The sequence below is a fragment of the Telmatherina bonti genome (genome assembly GCF_933228915.1).
Source record: "Telmatherina bonti genome assembly, chromosome: 11".
Taxonomy (NCBI): domain Eukaryota; kingdom Metazoa; phylum Chordata; class Actinopteri; order Atheriniformes; family Telmatherinidae; genus Telmatherina; species Telmatherina bonti.
This window is the reverse complement of record NC_136629.1, coordinates 11,881,986-11,907,377: the sequence shown is the minus strand read 5'-3', so window position 1 is coordinate 11,907,377 and position 25,392 is coordinate 11,881,986. Positions and strand designations below refer to the sequence as shown.

The 25,392-nt window shown below is 44.1% G+C and overlaps 1 protein-coding gene across 1 annotated transcript; it reads right to left on the bottom strand.

Annotated features, from left to right (window-relative positions):
* Positions 1–8,586: 8,586 nt before the first annotated feature.
* LOC306762263 (uncharacterized protein) lies at positions 8,587–25,133 on the bottom strand (the record flags this gene model as incomplete). Its single annotated transcript, XM_079248705.1, has 4 exons — positions 24,652–25,133; positions 11,178–11,247; positions 10,893–10,951; positions 8,587–8,727 (listed from the first exon to the last, which is right to left on the bottom strand). The coding sequence occupies exons 1-4, from the start codon at positions 24,925–24,927 to the stop codon at positions 8,587–8,589; spliced, it is 546 nt and encodes a 181-aa protein (XP_079104831.1). The 5' UTR covers positions 24,928–25,133.
* Positions 25,134–25,392: the final 259 nt, after the last annotated feature.

Sequence of the window (25,392 nt, the reverse complement as noted above, 5' to 3'; positions counted from 1 at the left end):
TGATCCTGATCCATCCCTTTAGTCCTGCTGCTGTAGGCCGAGGCTGCTGGGAGACGTCCCATGATGCTCTGGGAGACGTCCCATGATGCACCGGGAGACGTCCCATGATGCACCGGGAGACGTCCCATGATGCTCTGGGAGACGTCCCATGATGCACCGGGAGACGTCCCATGATGCACCGGGAGACGTCCCATGATGCACCGGGAGACGTCCCATGATGCACCGGGAGACGTCCCATGATGCACCGGGAGACGTCCCATGATGCACCGGGAGACGTCCCATGATGCACCGGGAGACGTCCCATGATGCACCGGAGACGTCCCATGATGCACCGGGTGACGTCCCATGATGCACCGGGTGACGTCCCATGATGCACCGGGTGACGTCCCATGATGCACTGGGCTCCTCTCTGCTTTTTTAATCTTCATGTAGAAACATCTGTTGTTGTCATTTATTTGTGTTTGTTTTCTTCTCAGCAGGATCCTAGTTTACAGTCATGCTGCTCGGTGACGCCTCTGTCAGTCCTGTCTAACCCATAACTGGTCCAGAGAGATGACCATCCTTCCTGGTTCTGGTTCTGATGGAGGTTTTCCTTCCTGGTTCTGGTTCTGATGGAGGTTTTCCTTCCTGGTTCTGGTTCTGATGGAGCTACTCATGCCTCTTAGGACTGAATCAAAGAGATTAGGTCCGATCCGTTGGAACTGGTTTCTATGGACACAGTTATAATAAATCAGTCCGATGTGAATCATACGATGGATTTGGTGTAATCAGATTACAGTTGTGCTGCAGTGAACTGGACCGTGGTTGTGAAGCGGTTCTGTAATAAAACCTCCATTCTGTCTCAGTTTGATCAGCAGCAGATGAGATGGAGAAACTTCTTTCATTTACTGACATAGAAACTAATTTGCTTTATAAGAACACGTTTGATATGACATGCCGGCTCAGTTTAAGGTGTGTGCTGTCAGCAGGCGAACTGCTGGGAATTCTCAGAGTTCCCAGTGATCTAGTTGCCTCCCAGTTGCAATATCACACTTGCAGCTGCTTTGACACCCGGGGCGCTCAGTCAAAGGTTCACAGACAGATGAAACAGAAAGTTTCTCCGCTGTCACATCTAAAGTTCAGATATAAGAACATGGTTAAAACATAACATAGACGGAATAACTAGAAATGGCATCAAACGCTGTCTCATTACAGCAAACCTTTACTGTTTCGCATGCAGCTCAACAATTTCACCACATCGACTGATCACGTCCAGAAATGAAACACAAAAAGATCAAGTTTGTTAAGTTTGGAGCGTTAACATAATCCTAAGAAGGAAATCTGCAGGTATGAGTCTGCAGAGTCGCTCATCAGCAGAACAACTGGCAGGGGAGGAGCGTGGACCAGAACGTCCACCCCCAGGTCCGGCTGCCAGGAAAACCGAGCTCTGTTTGCATATGAATGCTGAAGGTTGTGTCAGTAAAAGCAGAAATGGAACAAATAGTCAGTTCTGTTTGTGTTTCTCATGCTGGTAAGATTCAGATAGAAGGATGAGGAGTAAAACGGTTCGGCTGGAGGTCTACAGAACCAAAACATCGTGGCATTTTCACATCAAATCTCATTCAGTGACACTGAAATCTTACACGTTTACTTAAAATGACTCAAAGTTTTCACAGTGGAAACAGACGATCTGGTGAAGCAACTTTGATCCAGTTACACATAACTAAAGGTCTGATAACCAGTTTGAGACTGAATACGAACATGATGAGGTATGAGGTGAAAATACCTGTTTAGTTTACTGGAGACGGCTAGTTTACTGGTGAAGGCTAGTTTACTGGAGAAGGCTAGTTTACTGGAGGAGGCTAGTTTACTGGTGAAGGCTAGTTTACTGGAGGAGGCTAGTTTACTGGTGAAGGCTAGTTTACTGGTGAAGGCTAGTTTACTGGAGAAGGCTAGTTTACTGGTGAAGGCTAGTTTACTGGAGAAGGCTAGTTTACTGGTGAAGGCTAGTTTACTGGAGAAGGCTAGTTTACTGGTGAAGGCTAGTTTACTGGAGAAGGCTAGTTTACTGGAGGAGGCTAGTTTACTGGAGAAGGCTAGTTTACTGGAGAAGGCTAGTTTACTGGTGAAGGCTAGTTTACTGGAGGAGGCTAGTTTACTGGTGAAGGCTAGTTTACTGGAGAAGGCTAGTTTACTGGAGAAGGCTAGTTTACTGGTGAAGGCTAGTTTACTGGAGGAGGCTAGTTTACTGGAGAAGGCTAGTTTACTGGAGGAGGCTAGTTTACTGGTGAAGGCTAGTTTACTGGAGGAGGCTAGTTTACTGGTGAAGGCTAGTTTACTGGAGAAGGCTAGTTTACTGGTGAAGGCTAGTTTACTGGTGAAGGCTAGTTTACTGGAGAAGGCTAGTTTACTGGAGGAGGCTAGTTTACTGGTGAAGGCTAGTTTACTGGAGGAGGCTAGTTTACTGGTGAAGGCTAGTTTACTGGAGAAGGCTAGTTTACTGGTGAAGGCTAGTTTACTGGAGGAGGCTAGTTTACTGGTGAAGGCTAGTTTACTGGAGAAGGCTAGTTTACTGGTGAAGGCTAGTTTACTGGAGGAGGCTAGTTTACTGGAGAAGGCTAGTTTACTGGTGAAGGCTAGTTTACTGGAGAAGGCTAGTTTACTGGTGAAGGCTAGTTTACTGGAGGAGGCTAGTTTACTGGTGAAGGCTAGTTTACTGGAGAAGGCTAGTTTACTGGTGAAGGCTAGTTTACTGGAGAAGGCTAGTTTACTGGAGGAGGCTAGTTTACTGGAGAAGGCTAGTTTACTGGAGAAGGCTAGTTTACTGGTGAAGGCTAGTTTACTGGAGAAGGCTAGTTTACTGGTGAAGGCTAGTTTACTGGAGAAGGCTAGTTTACTGGTGAAGGCTAGTTTACTGGAGAAGGCTAGTTTACTGGTGAAGGCTAGTTTACTGGAGAAGGCTAGTTTACTGGAGAAGGCTAGTTTACTGGAGAAGGCTAGTTTACTGGTGAAGGCTAGTTTACTGGAGAAGGCTAGTTTACTGGTGAAGGCTAGTTTACTGGAGAAGGCTAGTTTACTGGTGAAGGCTAGTTTACTGGAGAAGGCTAGTTTACTGGAGAAGGCTAGTTTACGGCGCATGTGAAAGCAGCTGACCATCACTTCCTCTGTCAGACGGCCCTCGCAGACCTCAGCCAACATCCTCAGAGGAAATCACTAACACACACACACACACACACACACACACACACACCATAGACTGTATTTAAAAGATGGACGTAGCATTGGTGACATCCCCCGTAGGTTTCTGTAGAGCTGAACTGAAGCTCATTGGGCGGTTCCTACCATCGCCATCTCGGCAGAGTGACGCGAGTCGTCTCTACCGGAGACTACTAGGCGAAGAGGTGGAGCTGAGAGGGGAGCTGTGAGCGTGTTGTGGATGATTTACGTCTATCGAACTCCGAGCTGCCTGTAGCTAAGAGCTAACCGAGCTAACCTGGAGCTAATGGGAGCTAACAGGCTAACAGAGGTAAACTAGAGCCAAATAATACTGTTAACCAGCTAAAAACCACAGCTGATCTACATTCCTCCTCCTTGAAGTGGGATATCTGGTACCTGTCAATCAAAAGGATGCACCCCTAATTATGCCAAATTTTTAAATGAAATTATTTCTAAATAGTGGAGTGTAAACCTGACCTATTAAACCTACAATGTTTTTTTTTCTTCCAGGCTGTAAACATGTTTATTTCTGCTGTAAACATGTTTATTTCTGCTGTGAAGTTGGTCTTGTTAACATGGGAGTCGATGGGGATTCGCTCTGTTTTGGAGCCCCTAGTGGATGAAGGGGGAACTGCAGTTTTATGCACTTCCTGGTAGGCTTCACTTTTAGCTGTTTGGTGTTTTATTTCTAAATTTAATTTTTTTTTCAACAGTTTTCCTTTTTCAAGAAAACAGTATTTAGATTTAGACTTTAGACAGAAAAATCATTTAAAAGCATTTATTCATAAATTATTAATGCTGACTGGTTTTGTGTAGTTCAGTGCTTTATAAGAACAATTCTGAGAAATTGTTCACTAATTTTCTTCTTTTAAAGCAGGCTGTCGTCGTCTTTCATGACCTAAATCACAACCAAACAACGATTCATGAAAAGATTTCATCTGATAACATTAACAGGATTTTCAGCCCAAAACCGTGTTCATGGTTTAAATGGAAGGTAGAAGCAAGTTTACAGATTTTAACACAGTTTCACACAAACCAACTGAAGCTGAAGTGCAGCCGTAAGGAGGAAAGGCGTCTTTTCTACGACTTCTTCCACTTGTTCTGATCCTAAATCCTAGATCAGAACAAGAGTCTTTGGGTCCCAGTTCCAGTCCTCTTCCCACTGACCCCATGGCCTGCTCAGTCATGGTAAAACTAATGTGACCACATGACCTTTCTGCTCTCAATAAAAAACAGAATAAATTTGGAAAGTGTGTGTTTCTTGTCATTTCTTGTCCTCTTTTTAGGGTTCAAAACGCAAACATTGTTTATGTTTGGACGAGGCTGATAAACTCCCGCTTGTGTACTCGGTGATAAATCAGTGTAATGTACACACAGCGTATTCTCTGTCCTGAAACAAAACAATGAGCTGAGCTCATCGAGACGCGGCGAACGGCTCTGTTTACGCTAGGATGACACACACTTCCTCTGATGCTCGCTGAACATCTCCAAGAAAGATTCCAAAAGCTGTGGATTGTGTATTGACGACCTTTTATCATCCTGGCTCTTGGACAAGCCAGGACTCTGTTGCCATAGTAACTGACTCCGTGAAGCTAGCCAGCTTTGCGGCAGGATTTCTTATCCGGATTGCTTCAATCGTTGGTTAAGTAGTTATTTAAGAATAGATTATTAATGTCACATAAATATGAACTAAACACAAACTAATCACACAGAACTCTACAGACACAACTTTTCTCACTAAGATATTTCCAACACGACACTTAGAGAGTTCTGACAACTGAAATCAGCTCAGTGAACATATTTACAGCCGTGTTTTTGGTTTCTTTCTCTTCAGAATGTAAACTCATCTTGACATGTTGTAAACTGGTGGAAGGTCTGGACTGCAGCAGACCAGTTCTCCTGTTCCACCATGCTGCTGGGATGGATGCAGGATGTGGTTCAGCATTGCTGAAATCTGCAAGGTCTTCCCTGAAAGAGACCTTGTCTGCATGGGAGCAGATGTTCCAGCATTGATGGAGCTTCCCAGATGTGGAAGCTGCCCACATCTGCACTGATGCAACCCCATCCCATCAGAGATGCAGCTTTTCTACTGTCCACTGATAACAAGCTGGATGCTCCCTCTCCTCTCCAGTCTGCAGGACACAGGAACCATTTTAAATGAGTTCTGGTCCAGAGAAGTCGATGGTGTTTCTGGACCACACACGATGGAGCTTTAACCTTCATTAGTGGATTTCAGAGTGAACTGGATTCCTGGAAGTCTTCCTGAGTCCATGCAGAGACTCACCATGCACAAGCTCACAGTAAACAGCCTTGTCCCACGCATACAGAGACTCCTTCTAATTTCCCAATATCATACACTATACACGGTGGGATAATCAGTCTTCACAATATAATGTTTCACATTTTTTGGAAGTTATTTCACAATTTTTACACCCAGTTTGTCTCAGACTGGTGAACTTCTGTCCATCTGAGAGACTCTGCCTCTTGAACCAGTAACTTTTCCAGCTCGTCCTTTTCCAACGTTTTACAGACGCGTTGCTGCATCAGCTTCACAATCAGCTCGTAGTTTCCATGAAATGCTAAAATATTTCAGTTTTAGCCTCTGATATGATGTTTATGTTCTACTGGGAAGAAAATGTGAGTTTGTGACATTTACAAATCTTTGCACACTGTTTTTACTTTACATTTAACATCGAGACGTGAATGTTTGGAGTTTAGGTTTAATTAATGGACAAATGACACATTAATTATAGCAGGTCAGCCTTTTATCTACAGACGGCCGAAAGCTAAAACTGGACAAAGCAAGCTGTCATCAAACCTTGAGAACTCATAGAGACTAGGGGTCGGAAAATTGAATCGAAAAATCAAAAATTGGGATTTTTTTTGCTTCAAAGTTTTAAAATAGATTTTTTGTTAAAAATTGGTGTTTTGTTTTTTTTTCAAAATAAATAAAACTAATTCACGATAAAATTTTGGTCGTTTCTATTGTTTTTATCGATCTTTTAACTTGTCTTCTTGGGCATTATAGCAGCAGAATGATGGTCTGGCTACCGGGTTGTTTTTTTCCTCTTTGAAATAAAGAAAAAAAAAGTTTTATACATTTATTTTGTTTTTAATCTACAAAAATCAGCAATATCAAAGAATTTAGAGAATTGCAATTTAAATCAAATTGGGACAAAAGCACATCGTCACAGCCCTACTAGAGACACCTTCTTACTAAAGTGTTGCATATTAATAACTATATAAATCCATTGTTAGATTCAGGAGTTTTTTACTGATCAGCCTGGTGGAGATTCTGCAGACGCAGCATCCTCAGACCGCTGAAGCGAGACCCTCTCAGCCATAACGCAACATGTCTGGTTATTCATCTCCATCCACTTAAACCTCTGAATAAGTGAGGCATATTTTTAGGCCCATCGCTCCACACCGCGGTCACGGTAAACACGGGAATGACAACAGACTCTGTGGCACCTTGCAGGCCTCCAGAGTCCGACATGCTAAGGCTCTACTTTTAGCAAAGTTCATTTTTCATAGGCTGCTCACAAACACGTCAAGCCCAGAATAAAACTTTGTGTCCTGTGAGGAGGAGAGGCCGCCTGGTCTGGACTTACCGCTGCGCCATTGTCTCATCTCTAAAAGCAGAGCTGTGACTTCCAGCCGGCTTAAAGCAGCTGAGGACGTTAAACGTCATATTTAACAGACGGAGAGAAGAACGCAGCGTTTCCTTTCTGGACTCATCCGTTCTGCACGGTCCGACTGCAGGAAATAGTCCCAGGCATGGCGGCCTGGAGGACTTCACCAGGACACCCAGTCAGTGCAGAGGGACAGGAACCAGGTGGGCAGAGGGGCGGCGTGAATATATCCCATGATTCATAGCAGCGCCGCAGCAGAGCGAGGCTCGCTGAGCTGCCAGCAGAGACCTGGACGAGTCCATTAAGAGACACGAAGGAACTGGAGGCTGGAGGATTTTCTGTTTAAACCGAGTCGGACCGAGTCGAACCAATTCGGGCAGATTCGGGCCGAGTTGGGCCGAGTCGGACCAAGTCTGACCGAGTCGGACCGAGTCGAACCAATTCGGGCAGATTCGGGCCGAGTTGGGCCGAGTCGGACCGAGTCGAACCAATTCGTTCAGATTCGGGCCGAGTTGGGCCGAGTCGGACCGAGTCTGACCAAGTCGAACCAATTCAGGCAGATTCGGGCCGAGTCTGACCGAGTCGGACCAATTTGTTCAGATTCGGGCAGATTTGAGCCGAGTCGGACCGAGTCTGACCGAGTCGGACCGAGTCGAACCAATTCGGGCAGAGTCAGGCCGAGTTGGGCCGAGTCGGACCGAGTCGGACCGAGTCGAACCAATTCGGGCAGAGTCAGGCCGAGTTGGGCCGAGTCGGACCGAGTCGGACCGAGTCGAACCAATTCGGGCAGATTCGGGCCGAGTTGGGCCGAGTCGAACCAATTCGTTCAGATTCGGGCAGATTCGAGCCGAGTCGGACCGAGTCTGACCGAGTCGGACCGAGTCGAACCAATTCGGGCCGAGTCTGACCGAGTCTGACCGAGTCGGACCAATTCGTTCAGATTCGGGCAGATTCGAGCTGAGTCGGACCGAGTCTGACCGAGTCGGACCAATTCGTTCAGATTCGGGCCGAGTTGGGCTGAGTCGGACCGAGTTGGACCGAGTAGGGCCGAGTCGGACCACAGCAGCGTTTGTCGGGTTCCGCTCAGGACTGTAGTCACCATGACGATACCAATCCGCCCAGTTAGGAAGTTACTCTGACTGAATCAGTTTCAGCTACAGAGTGGACCGGGAAGAACTGGTCCTGCAGACCCCAGACCGCCTCCCCGTCTTCATCCTGTCTGACTGGTTTCTGCATTTTACCAGTAACTCCACCACTAAAGGTGAACTGGAACCAGTTGCTCATACAGGTGGAACGTTGTGTCTCCTGTGTCTCCCAGCACGGTGTGGAGGAGACACCAGGAGACACGAAGGAGGCCGTAGGAGGAGACCCACCCAGCAGCGGGACCACAATCTGCTCCTTTGTGCAGGAGGAGCAGCAGGAGTAGCAGGAGGAGTAGCAGGAGTAGCAGGAGGAGTAGCAGGAGGAGGAGCAGCAGGAGGAACAGCAGGAGGAGCAGCAGGAGTAGCAGGAGGAGGAGGAGCAGGAGGAGTAGCAGGAGGAGTAGCAGGAGGAGCAGCAGGAGTAGCAGGAGGAGTAGCAGGAGGAGGAGCAGGAGTAGCAGGAGGAGTAGCAGGAGGAGGAGCAGGAGGAGGAGCAGCAGGAGGAACAGCAGGAGGAGCAGCAGGAGGAGCAGGAGGAGGAGCAGGAGTAGCAGGAGGAGGAGCAGGAGGAGGAGCAGGAGGTCTGCTGGTCTACTAGTCTGCTACAGACCGGTCTCCTATGGATTGCCGCAAGAGAACATGTGATACTTTTGGCTCATCCTCATTGGTCGAATCCCAAACTGGGAGACGGACGGCACGAGACAGGAAGTGGGCGTTGAAACCTTTGTGAGGTTCTGTTTGCAGGAGTCGAGCTCGACCTATCCAGATGCAGCATGGTTACATCTTATTTTATGTTATTTTATTTTTTATTTTCTGGTATTTTGAAGTAATTTAAATTTAATCTAAGTTTTATTTTGAGGTAAAAAAAAAAAAAAAAAAGAAAAAAAAACACGGTTGCTGAGGGGTTCGAACGGTGGCCTTCCCTCAGAGAAGTTTGCACGCCATCAATTCAATTTAATTGACCAGCAATGGACTGGACCCGTCCGGGTGGACTGGGCCCGTCCGGGTGAACTGGGCCCGTCCGGGTGGACTGGGCCCGTCCGGGTGGACCGGGCCCGTCCGGGTGGACCGGGCCCGTCCGGGTGGACCGGACCCGTCCGGGTGGACTGGACTGGACTTTTGTTTTGTTTAATTTAATTTAATTTAATTTAATTTAATTTAATTTAATTTAATTTAATTTAATTTAATTTAATTTAATTTAATTCAAAATATGTTGTTTGCATGAAAGTCTAATTTATTTTATTTTATTTTTAGAGTGATTTGCATGGAGACATCATATTATTTTCAGGTTATTCCTGCAGGGTTACGCTGTCTGTCTGCATCTTTCACTAAATTCTTTTTTCTGTCCGTCTTCATCTTCTTCTATTCCACATTAAACAACATTAAAACAAACACTTCTGGAGCGGAGAGTACGTAAAATTAAACAGAACCAACCTGATCTGACCTTTTCAGCTCTTCTACCATCAGAACTTCAATACGTCTCATTTCTCACCGAAAGAAGACATTTAACTTCCTCCCAATTAGAAAGGCCCCTCTGGTCATTATGGGCCCCACAGAGTCCGGAGAAGCTGTAAAAGTGCCGGACCATCTGGTGACTGGGAGTTGAAAGACCTCCACACCTGCAGCAGCTGGAGAGTCTCCTCTGAAGCGACGAGCAAACTGCCTCCCTAACAGGCGTCTCCGGACCATCCCACACACACCCACCCCCCTGTTACAACTCTAACATCCTACTGACAAGAACAATTAGCACTAATGTGTGCTGCCTGGCCCCTCCTCCTGTTCTCACACACACTCAACATTTACTGCAGACTGTTCCGTCAGCGGGAGGCGGTTTATTAACCATCCTGATGCATAAATACTCTCACAGCATCATGCCCAGATAAAACGTCTGCAGTGGCGTCTGATGCTCATCGTGCATGTGGTTCATATTCCACATGATTAATGAGTGTAAATAACCTCCATCCTGACGGCAGCGCGCTGATTACACACACACGAGGCTGTTTACACATTAAAAATGATGTTTATATGTCCCGTTATGATACAGCATGGTAATGATCCGATGTTTCAGTATTCTGTCTGTCCGTCTCTCCGTTCACATCTCACACTCCTAAAGACTGTCGTTACTGCTTCCATCCCAGTGTCTGCTTACAGACAGATAGATAGATAGATAGATAGATAGATAGACAGACAGACAGACAGACAGACAGACAGATAGATAGATAGACAGACAGATAGATAGATAGATAGATAGACAGACAGACAGACAGACAGACAGATAGATAGATAGATAGATAGAACGTAATAAAATTGAGAATTATTTACAAAATACTTAAACGAGGAGTCTATAAATACGTACAATCTAAGTGTAAATAGCCTGAAATGTAACATTTTATATAGAAATATTTTATAATTAAGCTAAAGTTCAGAGCTGCGAGCTGCTGAATGTATGATGTGTAATCATCACGACTCGTAAAGAAGCTGCTGGAGGGTTTGGAAAGAGGCAAATGAAGACTGAGACCGTTATTTCTAACGATGTTTAGCCTTAGAGAGATGAACCCAACTGCTCCACATTAAACAAACACACAGCAACACAGAAGTTAAACCCAGGAACTTATTACAGAACCGTTTCTGGGTGGATCCTGACTGAGTGCACGTGATAAGCGTGAAGCAAACCGCTGGCTGACTGACAGCTGCAGCAGAACCAGATTTGTGTAGATGCCAAAGGACACACTGAGACAGGCGCAGCGATTTGCAGCTTAGAGGAAATCAGAATCAGACATTTACTCTCCAGTATCGCCATGACGACCTCTGCCCTGGCCAGCCCCAGATTATCACCATCCTTCATCATCGCTCGCTGAGAACAGGCAGACATTGTGCTGCTGTTTGTCCAGAAATGTCTTGGTGATCGTACACCAGCTCCCACCTTGACCTGCTGGCTGTCGCCATGGCGACCTGAGCTGAAAACGGTGCGGAGCGTCGCTCCTGCATGTAGGATATGTGAACACATCACTTTGCTTTTCATCACACACACGTCAAAGACGAGTCTTTCCACTCGGGTGTAAGTCTGCTCTGCCCATGAGCCGAAACACGTCTGATGGTTTTAACGTTCGGTACCAACCAAATGTCCAATTCACCAACAACCGAAGGCGTCGCTGGTCTGCACATCCTGCAGACGTCGTGTAGCAGAACAGCAGCAGCTGGAGCTTACCTGGAGGACACAAACAGCCGTGGCCAACGTCCCTCGCCTCCCGGGACTTGGGCAGTCGAGCTGCGAGCTTCTGCACAGGAGAGGAAATAAGACACCGTCAGAATGTTTACCGGCATTTCCTAACATCATGTTTCACCCAACAACAACAACAACAACAAGCCTGCTCCAGCTTCAGCTCTCTTCCCGTTGACTTCGCGGGATTATAACGAAGCGGATTTCGTTGGGTTATAACCAGTTGTTTGGAACTGGTACCAGCTGGTTTTAGATGGGTTCCAAATCAGAGTCGACTTGCAAGAAGAAACGAACAATGAAGTTCACCAGAACATTTGTCTTTATAGTGTCCTGCATACAAACTGAAAACAAGACTTAGTGTAATAATTATATAAATAATTATTGTTCTGTGTCATGACAGAGTTAGATGGAACTGGAATAAACTGGTCCAATGGCTTCTTAAAGCTGGTCTTGGTCTTGGAGATCCTGGATGCTTGTGACTGTAGATAACTTTAATTCTGTTCTAAATGCTGATGTTTAACACTAAAATGCAAAGCAAAGACAGCAGGATGAAACCTGTCACCGAGACTAATCTGAAAAGGAAAAGCTGAACATGTCCTGCCAGGCATAAACACGGCAGTCTGAAAGAACAAAATAAGGTTCTGGTTCTGCTCGGACCAGATTCACCCTGTTGAGTTAAAGTCACATCAGGAAACACCATTCGTACCTCTGCCTCGCCCACAACGAGTCCAGACTACATCTCGTCACACAAAACGATTTTTTCCACAAGCAGCCGCGACTTTAAACAATAAACTCTGAAAATGCCTCAGACCTGAAACCACGTGATTATATCAGTTATCATCTACGTGCAGCCTTTTATTTCACTTTCATTCATTATCTGAACCATTTAGTCCACCTAAGGGTCGCAGGGAAGCTGCAGCTTGGCCAGTGAGGCACAGTGCTAACCACTACACCACCCTGCAACCCTTCATTTTATTTTATTTTATTTTATTTTATTTTATTTTATTTTATTTTATTTTATTTTATTTTATTTTATTTTATTTTAGTCTATTTTATGCTGTCCCTACATGTGTTGTATGCTTTGTCTGATGTGCTCCTACAACTGCTATCCAATGTGGTTTTATACTAGGGCTGTGACGATACGCTTTTGTCCCGATTCGATCCGATTCCGATTTTTTTGGTGCCGATTCGATTTAAATTGCGATTCTCACAATTCTTTGATATTGCTGATATTTGTAGATTAAAAACAAAAAAAATGTATCAAACTTTTTTTTTTTTTTTTTTTTTTTTACGAAAAAAACAACACAATAAGCCAGACCATCATTCTGCTGCTATAATGCCCAAGAAGACAAGTAAAAAGATTAATAAAAACAATTACAAAAAAAGAAAAATTTTATAATGGATTATTTATACTTATTTGTAAAAGAAAAAATCTTTTTTTTTTTAAACCAAAAAATCTATTTTAAAAATTTGATTCAATTTTCCCACCCCTATTTTATACACTGCAAATTGCAAAATAAACTAAACTGAACTGACTTCATTCAGTACCTTTGGGACTGGATGGAGAAGACACAACTTTTAAACCCTCCTAACACAAATACAAGACTGCACATGGCATGAACCTGTACTGTTCCATGGATGTAATCACAGCTGAACATGGTCCAAACAGTATTAGACTGTGACATTTGTTGGCAGTGTGAAAAGTTTTATAAGAGTAAACTTTATAAGAGTAAATTAAATGATAAGGTCACACGAAGGAGAAATCAGAAAATAAGATTTTTATTTCTCTCCGACATGGCAACAGAAAACCAGTACAAAAGCATTATAAAATAAATAAAACATTTCCCCCTTCTCATCATCAATCAATGCGATCTCTGTACATTTTCCAAAATGTGTGATCGCATGTGTTTATCTAACATTATAATAAGTTCTCCGAACCAGCTTCCATCCTCCGAGCCCCACTTGAACAGGACGTGTTTTACGCCAAATGCCCTTCCTGACACAATCCTCTGCGTTTATCTGGGCGTGAAGCCCATCGGGGTTGAAGTGGGGAGCAGGTCTTGAACTGCTGATCTGTGAGTCACAGGTCAACTGGCACTACCACCTGATCCATCGCCATCCAACTAAAAATGGTTAAATTTTTTCATAGGCTGGCATTTAAGGAAGCCATCCACTGCTAGCATGTGTTGCTGTTTGTTAAAACCAGCAGGTAACTGGTGATGATGGTGAATTAGTCGTCTACACGCTGATCCATCTGGCCTACAGTCACTGACTGACGTTAGAAACTCAAACGTGAAGGTAACTAATATGCAACATTAGCAAAGAGCTCACGGTGTGCTGTCAGTGCTAGCTAAACCTGTTAGCAGCTCGGTGAAGTTCCACAATGCATGTTTTTGAAGTTCATTTGGATCTCCCAGTCACCATGACAACCAGGATCAATCTAAGAGGCTTTATTTATATAAATGTTAGAGTCTGTTGCCAACGCCGAGTAGCTAACATAAAAAAACACGATTCATGATTGGCTGTTGTTTGTGTTACTGCTGGGCAATGTAGTGGTTCATACTGGTTCAAACCGGTTTATACTGGTTGCTGTTGCTGTTGTTTTTTTTCTTTTTAACTTGTCATGATATGAATTTGTCTTTTCGGCCTAAATAACCCTGACAAGGCTGCGGATGACGATGGAAATGGGTGGAGAAGCAGACGGTGAGGGTGAACATGACGACGTCTGGAGATACTGGTTTTAAAAGGTCGCATGTGGAGCAAACTGCTGGAAACTGAAGATGATTTCCAGATAATGTTTTCAATGACCAGCTGCATAACGTCAGCTGCTAGCATGAACGTCTGCAGCTAAGATCAAAATCCTCAACATCAAGGAGTGTTTACTATGAGTACAACAAAAGAGGAAGAAGTGGATGAAGGTAACCATCATCATCATCATCATCATCCTATAAGTTCTGAGGGGAAAAGGAGGATTCAGGGAGGAGAGGAAAACTGTGGATACTAAAGGCAACTAATTAATTAATTAAACAACAGAATAAACAGCCAGTTTTATTCTTCTCTCCGTCAGTAGAAATGTGGTGATATAGTTCCTTAACTCATTCTAGTTGCTTTGACCTTATTAAAATGTCCTTACCCTTTAGATAATAAACTAGAGTTGAGACCATATGCTTTTCTCTGGATTTGATTTTTCACGGTTTGTAGGCCTGTAGGTAGTTGTAGGTTCGATTTAAATTGTGATTGTTCAATATTTTTGATTTTTATTTGGCTTTTTTAACAGCATACCATGTGAAAAAGGGGCATAATGACCACATTTACAAACTATTTAATGAGCCAGATTTCCTAAACAAAAATATCAGCAGTGTGTCAGTTTTTTGGATTGATTCAGCAGAAATTTATCTGAACCAGCTGTTTGAACTTCTACTCTTGTAGAAGTGGGCTAGGTGGGCAATAATGTTAGCCTTGTTACCGCAATACATGAATTTACAAACAGCTTTCCACATGTCCAGCTCTGCTTTTCCCTGCGTAGCAAATAGGGCTGTGATGATATGCTTTTGTCCCGATTCGATTCGATTCCGATTTTTTTGGGTGCTGATTTGATTTAAACTACGATTCTCACAATTCTTTGATATTGCTGATTTTTGTAGGTTAAAAACAAAAAAAATGTATAAAACTTAATTTTTCTTCATTTCAATGAGGAAAAAACAACACAGTAGCCAGACCATCATTCTGCCACTATAATGCCCAAGAAGACAAGTAAAAAGATCAATAAAAACAATAAAAATGACAAAAAATTTATAGTGTATTAATTTTATTTATTTAGAAGAAAAAAAAAGATTTTTAACAAAAAAAAAAAAAAATCGATTTTAAAATTGTGAAGAAAAAAATTCTGATATCCAATTTTTTGATTAGATATTTCCACTCCTAGTAGCAAATAATCCAAAATGTGTCCACACTTTTGACTAAAGATGTGATGGTGGAGGATTTATCTCTGCAGGTTGTCCGCCTTTCTCTGTTTTCTGTTTACGTGTTTTCTAAATTGAATATTACGTCATGTTACCAGACAATCGGAGAGAAACAGTACGCCCTCTGCTGGAGAAAAGCAGTAACTTCATCTAGATCTGGCATCAAAACATATAAACATTTAGAATTTTTAAAAAAAAAAAAAAATTTTGACCAAAAAAATCTATTTAAAAATAGTAAAACAAAAAAAATCCTGATATTTATGTAAAACAACCCACCCCTATAAAAAGACGGAAATCTTCACCCCTCACAAGACGTGTTTTATTGTTTGCAGCAGTCCTGCTGTTTAGTCTTTGTCAGTGTATCGCAGCGTGACAGCTGACCTCATTAGATCAACCAAAGCGTGCATGTCATCTGACCCTGAACTGAACACAAAGCCATCCAAGAACGTTCTTCACGCCACGGCAGTCGAGCCGCTGGCGGTGGCTCTGAGCAGAGGAATGCCAGCCAGGGCTGTTTAGAAGCCCTCAACAGGTGCTGATGGGGAACTGCTGCGGTATTCTGGGTAATGCATGTTCACTCACAGCGCTTGTTAAACCAAAATGTGGAATGACAGCCTCAGATACAATCAGGGATCAGGAAGACATGGCGTACCGGCTTTTCTGATCGCAGCGCATCAGAAAGCCGGTGGGCGTAGGCCGGGTAAGGGTCTCCGGCTTTCACGCATTTATAGTCTGGTTGGTCAAAAAATAGCACTGCGTTCAAATGGTCCGTTTTAAAAAGTTACTAAAATTATCAGAAAGAGTCTGAATCCAATTTCACAGACAGATTCACACGCTGTTAGACGATCCCACATGCGATTTGTTTGAAGTGAGCTGGGGTCTGAAAACACATGGAGACTGTGAGAACAACTAAAAATAAATGCTCGAGCTGCAGCCTGTCGCAGCGTCGCCGTCTTTAAGCGAGGGAACAGCGACCAAGTCTGAGAGCGTTCCAACATTTAGCTCTCTCCTCGTTTAAACTTACAGAAAGCAGAAAGACCCCCTTCCCAGGGTAACAGTTTGCCCATTTTTCTGGTCATGAAAACTTCAAAGAATTTCTGCGGTTGATGCTGGCAGGCCCTGCTCACGACTGGAAAAGTCTTCAGCCACATTCCCCCACTGAAAGCCCCCATTCTCTGAACTGGATCAGGGAGATAATGCAGAGGGCCTGAGTACATCTGTAGCAGTCCGTTGTGGCCAAAAACCAGAAAAAAGCTCCAACGGCCGCCACATGAAAGCTTCGAACAGCAGCAGCATCTGCCAGAGGAGCAGGAACGTAATGACCACACTTCGGGACTGTCATTAGCCTTTAACTCATGTCCTTATTTACATGCCCCCGCTTTCTGATTCATTTACAGGCCAAATTATATCCTTCTCTCCCCTCTGTAAGCAGAAATAACCTCAAACTCTGGTTAACTTCATTAAGCGGAGCCACACAAGCGCCTCACAGAGCAGGAAGGAGAAAATTCAGCAGGATGAGAGCAAAAATGGTGGAAGTTTCTGCTGCAGGTTACCGTTCATCCTGTCGCATTTTCATCCATTTTACAGTTTCATCGACTTCACAGCGAAGTCCAGTAAATCTGGTCCATGTGGAGTCGGAGGAGTCATTTATGTTCCCTCAGTTATTTGCAGTTATTTGGTTTTTTTTTACACATTTTAACCACGTTTTAACCGCTTGTGTTAACTGAAAGAGTTGAAGCTGCCTTTACTAAAAATAGAAGCCTAACGCCAAAGTTTTTACTGTGGTTATAAATCTAAAGTAAGAGATGACAAAGCCTTGAACCATCCTGAAGCGGTGGTGAACGAAGACCCGCCGCTGCTGCTCGCAGTCTAACCTTTCACTCCGTCACCGTCAGCGCTGATCGCTGCGTCATGGAGGCTTAAATCACACCAGTAAATCCTGCTTCTGCACCACTCAATACATTCATGTGTGTGGAAATAGATATTTAAATCATATTTGCATTTTGACATTTATAATAGTGATTATAAAATATTTCCTCAGTCTAAATCTAAATCTAAATCTTCAGATTTGAATGATCTGTAACATGAACCACGAGTTACATGTAGGATGTTCAATATTGGCTTTTTTTAAATGATATCTGATATACTGTCCAGCTGTCAATTTCTGATATCAACTGATACCAATATTTTGAAGCGAGTTATGCCAAACAAACAAAAAAAAAAATCTGGAAAACTGCATAACATCTGTAATATTTTGTCATTTTGAGTTAGAAGCGACGTCGCTGGACAGTTTGACATATAATATGTGCATGTTGTGTAAAAGTTGTGTATGTATAAACCCATACTGATCATGTCTGATATTACATTTTAATGCCGATATCAGCCGATAATATCGGCCATCTCTAGTTACATGTCTCCATTACATGCCTTTTATTTAGATGACAGAAACTTGTATCACTGGTAACTATGGTAACTACATGTGGCGTACCCCAAGGCTCCAAGTTGGGCCCCTACTGGTGTCCAAGCTCCCATCAGCTCAGATCATGGAAACAAACTGAATTATGCTGTCTCAAATCAATACTTGGATGTTCCAGAAGTTTCTTCAGCTACATAAATATAAATCTAAGAACTGTGTGTAGAACTACAGGTGAGCATCCAAACGTTAGTTTCCAGCTTCAGTCGGCAACGTTACAACCAAGAGATCAATCTGGAACATTATAACCTCTCTTTGGACTCGGGAACCAGATCAGCCTTTTACTGCCTTAAAGAGGACTGCAGGCCCAGCAGGACTTAGACAAACTCCCAGCAGTATTTCCTACTGTAACAGTAACAGTCAGGATTCTCGAAAAACTCAGTAAGACTGTAGTACTGTAGCAGTTTATATATGTATATATATATATATATATATATATATATATATATATATATATATATATATATATATATATATATATATATATATATATATATATATATTACTTTTTTGTTTGTTTTTTGCAAATACTGTCATTTCGGCAGCTTAGACGACTTTTCCTTCATACTTTAGTTCTGTTCCTTTCTCTCCTCTTTTTTTTTCCTTATGTTCTCCTCTCCTGTCAGAGTCAGCACTCCCATATCAGGACCCATGATCACAATGAAAATTAATAAAAGGAAAAATACTTTAATAATCCCCAAAGGGAAATTCAATTATTATTCATTATTAATTAAAATTAATATTAATAATAATAATTATTATTATTATTAATTATATTATTTTGTAATAATACTAATACTAATTATTGTTGTCGTTGCTGTTGTTGTTATTATTATTATTATTATTATTAGTAGTAGTAGTAGTAGTAGTAGTAGTAGTAGTAGTAGTAGTAGCAATAATAACAATAATAATAACACTTAAATAATAATAATTTGTTCATTATTATTATAATTCAATTATTAGGAAATTAACAATAAGAATAATAATAAAAATCTTCAGAATATCAGGGGCAAACATATATAAGACATGTTTCCCTTGTCAGAGCAGATCTGTCTGGCTAAACATGGCACACACACTGCCGTTCTGTATGCTGCCATGCTGGACAGGACAGGGTTAATAAAAAATAATAAATGATAAAAAAGAAAGAATAAAATTTCAGTAAAAACAGCCGCAGCTGCTCCAGACGCTGCTTATGTCCTCCCAGAGACCAGGAAACTCTGGGTCTGGGTCAGAATGCAGATCTGATCATATTACCTGATTATTACATGATGATTACAAATTAAACACAAAAAGTCAAATTTTCTAGCAAATAATGATGATATTAATTCTGGCTTTTAAGTAAATCAGATTTATTGTCAAACATGAGCATTTTCAGATCTTTATAAAAACGTTTCAACGCGTTGAAACCTAAAATCTGCCTGTGGTTCCGCTGCAGCAAACACACGGTGTGTGAGCATGGTGTGTGTATCGTCCATCCCAGAGCCTGAAGCCTGAACCAGTTAACGTCGTGGCCCTGACAGAAATCTCATGTTTTCATTAAGAAAAGTCCAACGCCAGCGTGTCTGTTTAGCCTCCAGTTTGACTGTAATGTTTATCATTCAGGTAATGTGTGTGTGTGTGTGTGTGTGTGTGTGTGTGTGTGTGTGTGTGTGTGTGTGTGTGTGTGTGTGTGTGTGTGCAGCCATCAGTAACTGTGCTCTGATGAAGTGCAGAGGTGACTCCAGCATTTCTACTTGAGTGCGCTGTTTATAGCGTGCTGTCTGATTAGCACATGGCTCCTTTACGCTCTCTCTCACACACACACGCACACACACACACACACTCACAATGGAGCTTGTCGTCGTGTAATTGTATGTATTTGTGTGTGTATTGTGTGTGTATTGTGTGTGTGTGTGTGTGTACATGGACCTCCCAGCGTACAGGCTGACGGCTCTGTTGGGATCAGCGCGAGGGAGACTATATTTTTCCCGTTTCTGCACCTCGTGGCGTCGCCTCCACACCGCCTCCAGCTCCCGCGAGGCCGCTTCACCCCCGACGTGCACCAGGCTGCGGCGGGGTCTGCAGAGACCCTTTGTGGTTAACTGTAAATGTTAAAGGGGGCCACGTTTGGGGTGAGATAGCGACGGAGCGAGGGGAAGGTCAGGGGGTCAGCTGGCTTTCGGGGGTGCTGGTAAAGGTATGGCAGTTATTTTCGGGGAGGTGTGACTGTTTCAGAGCCCCACAAAGCTTATTCTTAACTTCCACACCTGTTGACAGTTTCCCTCATGAGGGGACATGAGCGCAGAGTGTTTTTCCTCCCTCTGTCTTTAGAAAAGCTGCAGTGACGCCATCATGTTGTCTCTGAACCCTAAAACGCTGAATTACATCTTAAACATGCTGACCTTATAAAAACCTAAAAGTTTTAATAAGAACATTTGTTCACTAAAACACTCATTTTGTTCATTCATGTAGACATTAAGTCTCCATGCAGACATGATGTTTCCATGCAGACACGATGTTTCCATGTAGACATGATGTTTCCATGCAGACACGATGTTTCCATGCAGACATGATGTTCCCATGTAGACATGATGTTTACATGTAGACATGATGTTTCCATGCAGACACGATGTTTCCATGCAGACATGATGTTCCCATGTAGACATGATGTTTACATGTAGACATGATGTTTCCATGCAGACACGATGTTTCCATGCAGACATGATGTTCCCATGTAGACATGATGTTTCCATGCAGACATGATGTTTACATGTATACATGAAGTCTCCATGCAGACATGATGTTTACATGTATACATGAAGTCTCCATGCAGACATGATGTTTCCATGCAGACATGATGTTTCCATGCAGACATGATGTTTCCATGCAGACATGATGTTCCCATGTAGACATGATGTTTCCATGCAGACATGATGTTTCCATGCAGACATGATGTTTCCATACAGACATTATGTTCCCGTGCAGACATGATGTTCCCATGCAGACATGAAGTCTCCATGCAGACAAATGTTTCCATGTAGACATGATGTTTACATGTTAATATGATGTTCCCATGCAGACATGATGTTTCCATGTTAACATGAAGTCTCCATGCAGACATGATGTTTCCATACAGACATGATGTTCCCGTGCAGACATGATGGTCCCATGCAGACATGACGTTCCCATGCAGACATGATGTTTCCATGTTAACATGAAGTCTCCATGCAGACATGATGTTTCCATGCAGACATGATGTTTCCATGCAGACATGATGTTTACATGCAGACATGATGTTTCCATACAGACATGATGTTCCCATGCAGACATGATATTTCCATGCAGACATGATGTTTCCTGCAGACATGATGTTTCCATGCAGACACGATGTTTCCATGTAGACATGATGTTTCCATGCAGACACGATGTTTCCATGCAGACATGATGTTCCCATGTAGACATGATGTTTACATGTAGACATGATGTTTCCATGCAGACACGATGTTTCCATGCAGACATGATGTTCCCATGTAGACATGACTTTTACATGTAGACATGATGTTTCCATGCAGACACGATGTTTCCATGCAGACATGATGTTCCCATGTAGACATGATGTTTCCATGCAGACATGATGTTTACATGTATACATGAAGTCTCCATGCAGACATGATGTTTACATGTATACATGAAGTCTCCATGCAGACATGATGTTTCCATGCAGACATGATGTTTCCATGCAGACATGATGTTTCCATGCAGACATGATGTTCCCATGTAGACATGATGTTTCCATGCAGACATGATGTTTCCATGCAGACATGATGTTTCCATACAGACATTATGTTCCCGTGCAGACATGATGTTCCCATGCAGACATGAAGTCTCCATGCAGACAAATGTTTCCATGTAGACATGATGTTTACATGTTAATATGATGTTCCCATGCAGACATGATGTTTCCATGTTAACATGAAGTCTCCATGCAGACATGATGTTTCCATACAGACATGATGTTCCCGTGCAGACATGATGGTCCCATGCAGACATGACGTTCCCATGTAGACATGATGTTTCCATGTTAACATGAAGTCTCCATGCAGACATGATGTTTCCATGCAGACATGATGTTTCCATGCAGACATGATGTTTACATGCAGACATGATGTTTCCATACAGACATGATGTTCCCATGCAGACATGATATTTCCATGCAGACATGATGTTTCCTGCAGACATGATGTTTCCATGCAGACATGATGTTTCCAAGCAGATGTGATGTTTTCAGCCTCAGCTGTCAGATTATGAGGCTAAAATGATGTAAAATGAATGTAACAATAGATGAATGGAGCAGCATGAATGCCAACCAAAGCAATAAAACAGGATTTATTTCTAACAGAACTTTGTAGGAATAACACTCAGAACGAGCCTTTCCTCATTAGCTCATCATTCTCTCACGTCTCGGCTTTCAGAAGAAGAAATTTTGTCATTGAAATAAACAAATAACAAAAAACTGTTTGCATGTTTACATTTTTCCTCATTAATTCTGCTACTATTTACCTTCTATCCTCCCTAAAGCACCTCCAGCTCAGCTGCTTCTTAGTGCCACTGTGCATCAACAACGCCTTCTCTCCGTTCCAGCCATAGAGGGCTGCATGGAAACCTCCTGGACGGAATAGACATGCATGGAAACTTCTGCAGCTCACCTGCAGGGTAAACTATCCATCAGAATCTACCCTGCAGAGTTCGGAGGTGGAGTTTTAAAGAAGCATGATGTACGTCTCCAACCTTAAACTCAGCCTTCCCGGCTGGTTTGATGCCACGGCCGTGTTTCTCATGCACGTTTCTGCAGCCGCCACTGCCCAGCAGCATCCCGAGGTTACCAAACCACTTCACAACTTGTTAAAGTTTTCCAACCGTGTGGAGGCACACCGTGGCTGATCTCACAGAGTAACGAGAGGAAAAGAGAGCGAGAAAGAGACAGGGCGAGCGAGAAGAGCCTGGAGGGATCTCACAGTGCAGGCCGGGTCCAGGATGGATGCTGGATCAGCTGCTGGCAGACAGCGAGTCACTAGAAATGCTGCACAAGCTCAGCAGTGTCTCTTTAAGGCAGGGGTCCCCAAAGTCGGTCCTGCAGGTTTTCCATGTGTCCCTGTTCCAACACGCCTGACTCACATTTAATGGATCCAACAGCCAAATTCTGCAGAAGGACCGATTAGTTTGAGTCAGGTGTGTTGGAACAGGGATTCGTGGAAAACCTGCAGGTTTGAGGCCCATGAGGACCGGATCTGGACTCCCTTTCTTTCAGGGTTAAATAAAAAGAACTGATTCAGGATTTCACCTGGAATGTGTTTATTTGCATTTTAACCCACTTCAGACGACTTTTCCTGAAGCAGTGGATTCACATGGAAGGTTAATTCTCTCTCTCTCTGAGACGCTGATGAAACGACCAGAACCGCAGAGGGAAGCTGCAGGAATCAGCTGCTGCTGCTGCTGCTGCTGCTGCTGCTGCGTGGAGTGGAGTGGAGTGGCGTCTAAAGCACCCAACGTCTCCAGAGGTTCGTCTCCAACGGCAGTGGGTGGAAACCAAACTCAGTGGAGCGATGAGTCAGCAGGTCGGTGGACTCTGCTGCCTCCACGTTGGGCTGGAATAAGGAACAAAGCTGAAAGCGCGTCCCGTTCCAGACCTGCTGGAAGCGGACACGTTTTCCATAACAGAGGAAACTGGTCATCGCCGAGGGAGACGAGGATTCTGGACAGAGCTGGGTGAAAGTACCACAGACGGCTCCCTCTCTCTCTCTCTCTCTCTCTCTCTCTCTCTCTCTCTCTCTCTCTCTCTCTGTACAAAAGGCCACATCTGTGCTCGTGTCCCATTAATAATTACTATTTATACTCACACAGCTAAACAGAGAGGCAGCCTACATCGCCCCGGGCCCGTCTGGAGAGACCCCTCCTGCCTGGGGCCCCCTGGAGGAGCACCAGAGCAGTCAAACATCAGTCTCTGTAGGAACATCTAAAGCTGGAACCTGCAACATGTTCGGTCAGAAAGCTGGTGATCAGGCCGTTTTCTGGCTTCATGCAGGAACAGACGGAAACATAAAACGCTACAGAGTTCCAGACTGTTCTGTTCAGGCTTCTAGTTTAGATTCACAGCCTGCAGCAGAGCAGCGCTTCTCTCCTCTGACTTTGTCGCTTTTATGGCGACTGCCACGGATCTTTGTCTCAGTGTGAGTGTGTGTGTGAGCGGTGCCACCATCCCGAGCGGTCCTGATGAAAGGCTCAGCATGCAGGATGAAGTGTGGGTCTCTGGGGGACAGCTTGTTAGTTGTCAGTGTAGCTGTTAGAGGTGGGAAAATCTAATGGAAAAATCGAAAATTGAGATTTTTTAGCTTCACAATTTTTTGTTGAAAAATCAAGGTTTTTTTTTTAGGAGGGGGTTTAAATAATCCATTATAAAAATTTTGGTCATTTTTATTGTTTTTATTGATCTTTTAACTTGTCTTTTGGGGCATTTTATCAGCAGAATGATGATCTGGCTACTGTGTTGTTTTTCCTAATTGAAATGAAGGAAAATGAAGCGTATCGTTCCAGCCCTGGTAGCTGTGGACAGATGTGAAGACCAGGAGGAGCTCCTCTTGTCTGAGTTAACCAACCTGCCCAGGACGGTGCTTAATAACACACACACACACACACACCTTAACACTTTTTACAGTAAACTTCTCCATGATGACCATCTTTCATCCATCCAGACTGGAAATACTCCCAGTCCTAAGCTGCAGTTTCTCATGAGTGTGTGCGTGTGTGTGTGTGTGTTGCTGAAACTCGGACGTTTTCACAGCTTAAAAGGCTCAACTGGTTAAAGTGGTAAAAGTCCCACTCCCACTGGGAGCCTGTAAACACAACACAACTCTCCCTGCAACATCAGCTGATCGACCTGAAACTTTCTCCTCCTGGGGAGGAAGAAAGCCTCCTCATCCTCCAGAAGGCGCGTGCGGAGCTCCGTGGGAATTCCACGGCATGAAACTCTCCAGCCTGTGTCTGCGCTCACCTCTTCCAGGATCTGGTCCAGCCGACCCATGAGGGGCTCCACCTGCTCCAGAGACAACATCCACGCGGAGAGGTGCGCGTCCCGCTGCCACTGCTCCAGACTTAGGATCCTGGACTGCATGTCTGAGGTGCGCGCGAGGGCGAAGGCGCAAACCCCCAGGCAGAGGAAGGAGAGCGCAAAGCAGCCCGCATCCCTCCACGCCGCGGCTTTCTGCTGATCCACGCGAGTCCTGCCCTCCACGCCTGGCTTCTCCGCGACCCTCTGTCCCTCCTGCATCTCACAGACCAGCCTTTACTTTTATCCAGAGAGAAAATCCTGCAAACATCAGGCGAGCAGCGGCGCGAGACCTTCAACTTGCTGGGGAGCTCGTGCAGAAGTGGCTCCTAAGTGTGCGCGCGTGGAGCTGCGTGGGGAAGTGCGGTAAAGTCCTGGTGGGAAGAGTTCTGCAGCCTCATCGGTCCCTGATGGTCCTGCTCCTTCTGTCCCACTCGCGTCCTCTGCTCGCGCTACGTGGTGCAGCTCCGCCGTGCGCGCGCGTCTGTGAAACTCGAGCCGAGCCAAGGCAGCGGGCGCAGCGCGCGCTCAGCTCACACCCCGCACGCACGCCCCTCCTCTCCCTGGGCTTCAGGCTGAATGCCGGAGCTGCTCCCCCTTTGATCCGCGCGCCTGCTGGGGGATATTTATAGGGTGCAAAGCGGCTTCAGAACCAGGCTGGTCGGGATCTGCTGGACTCTCACCTGC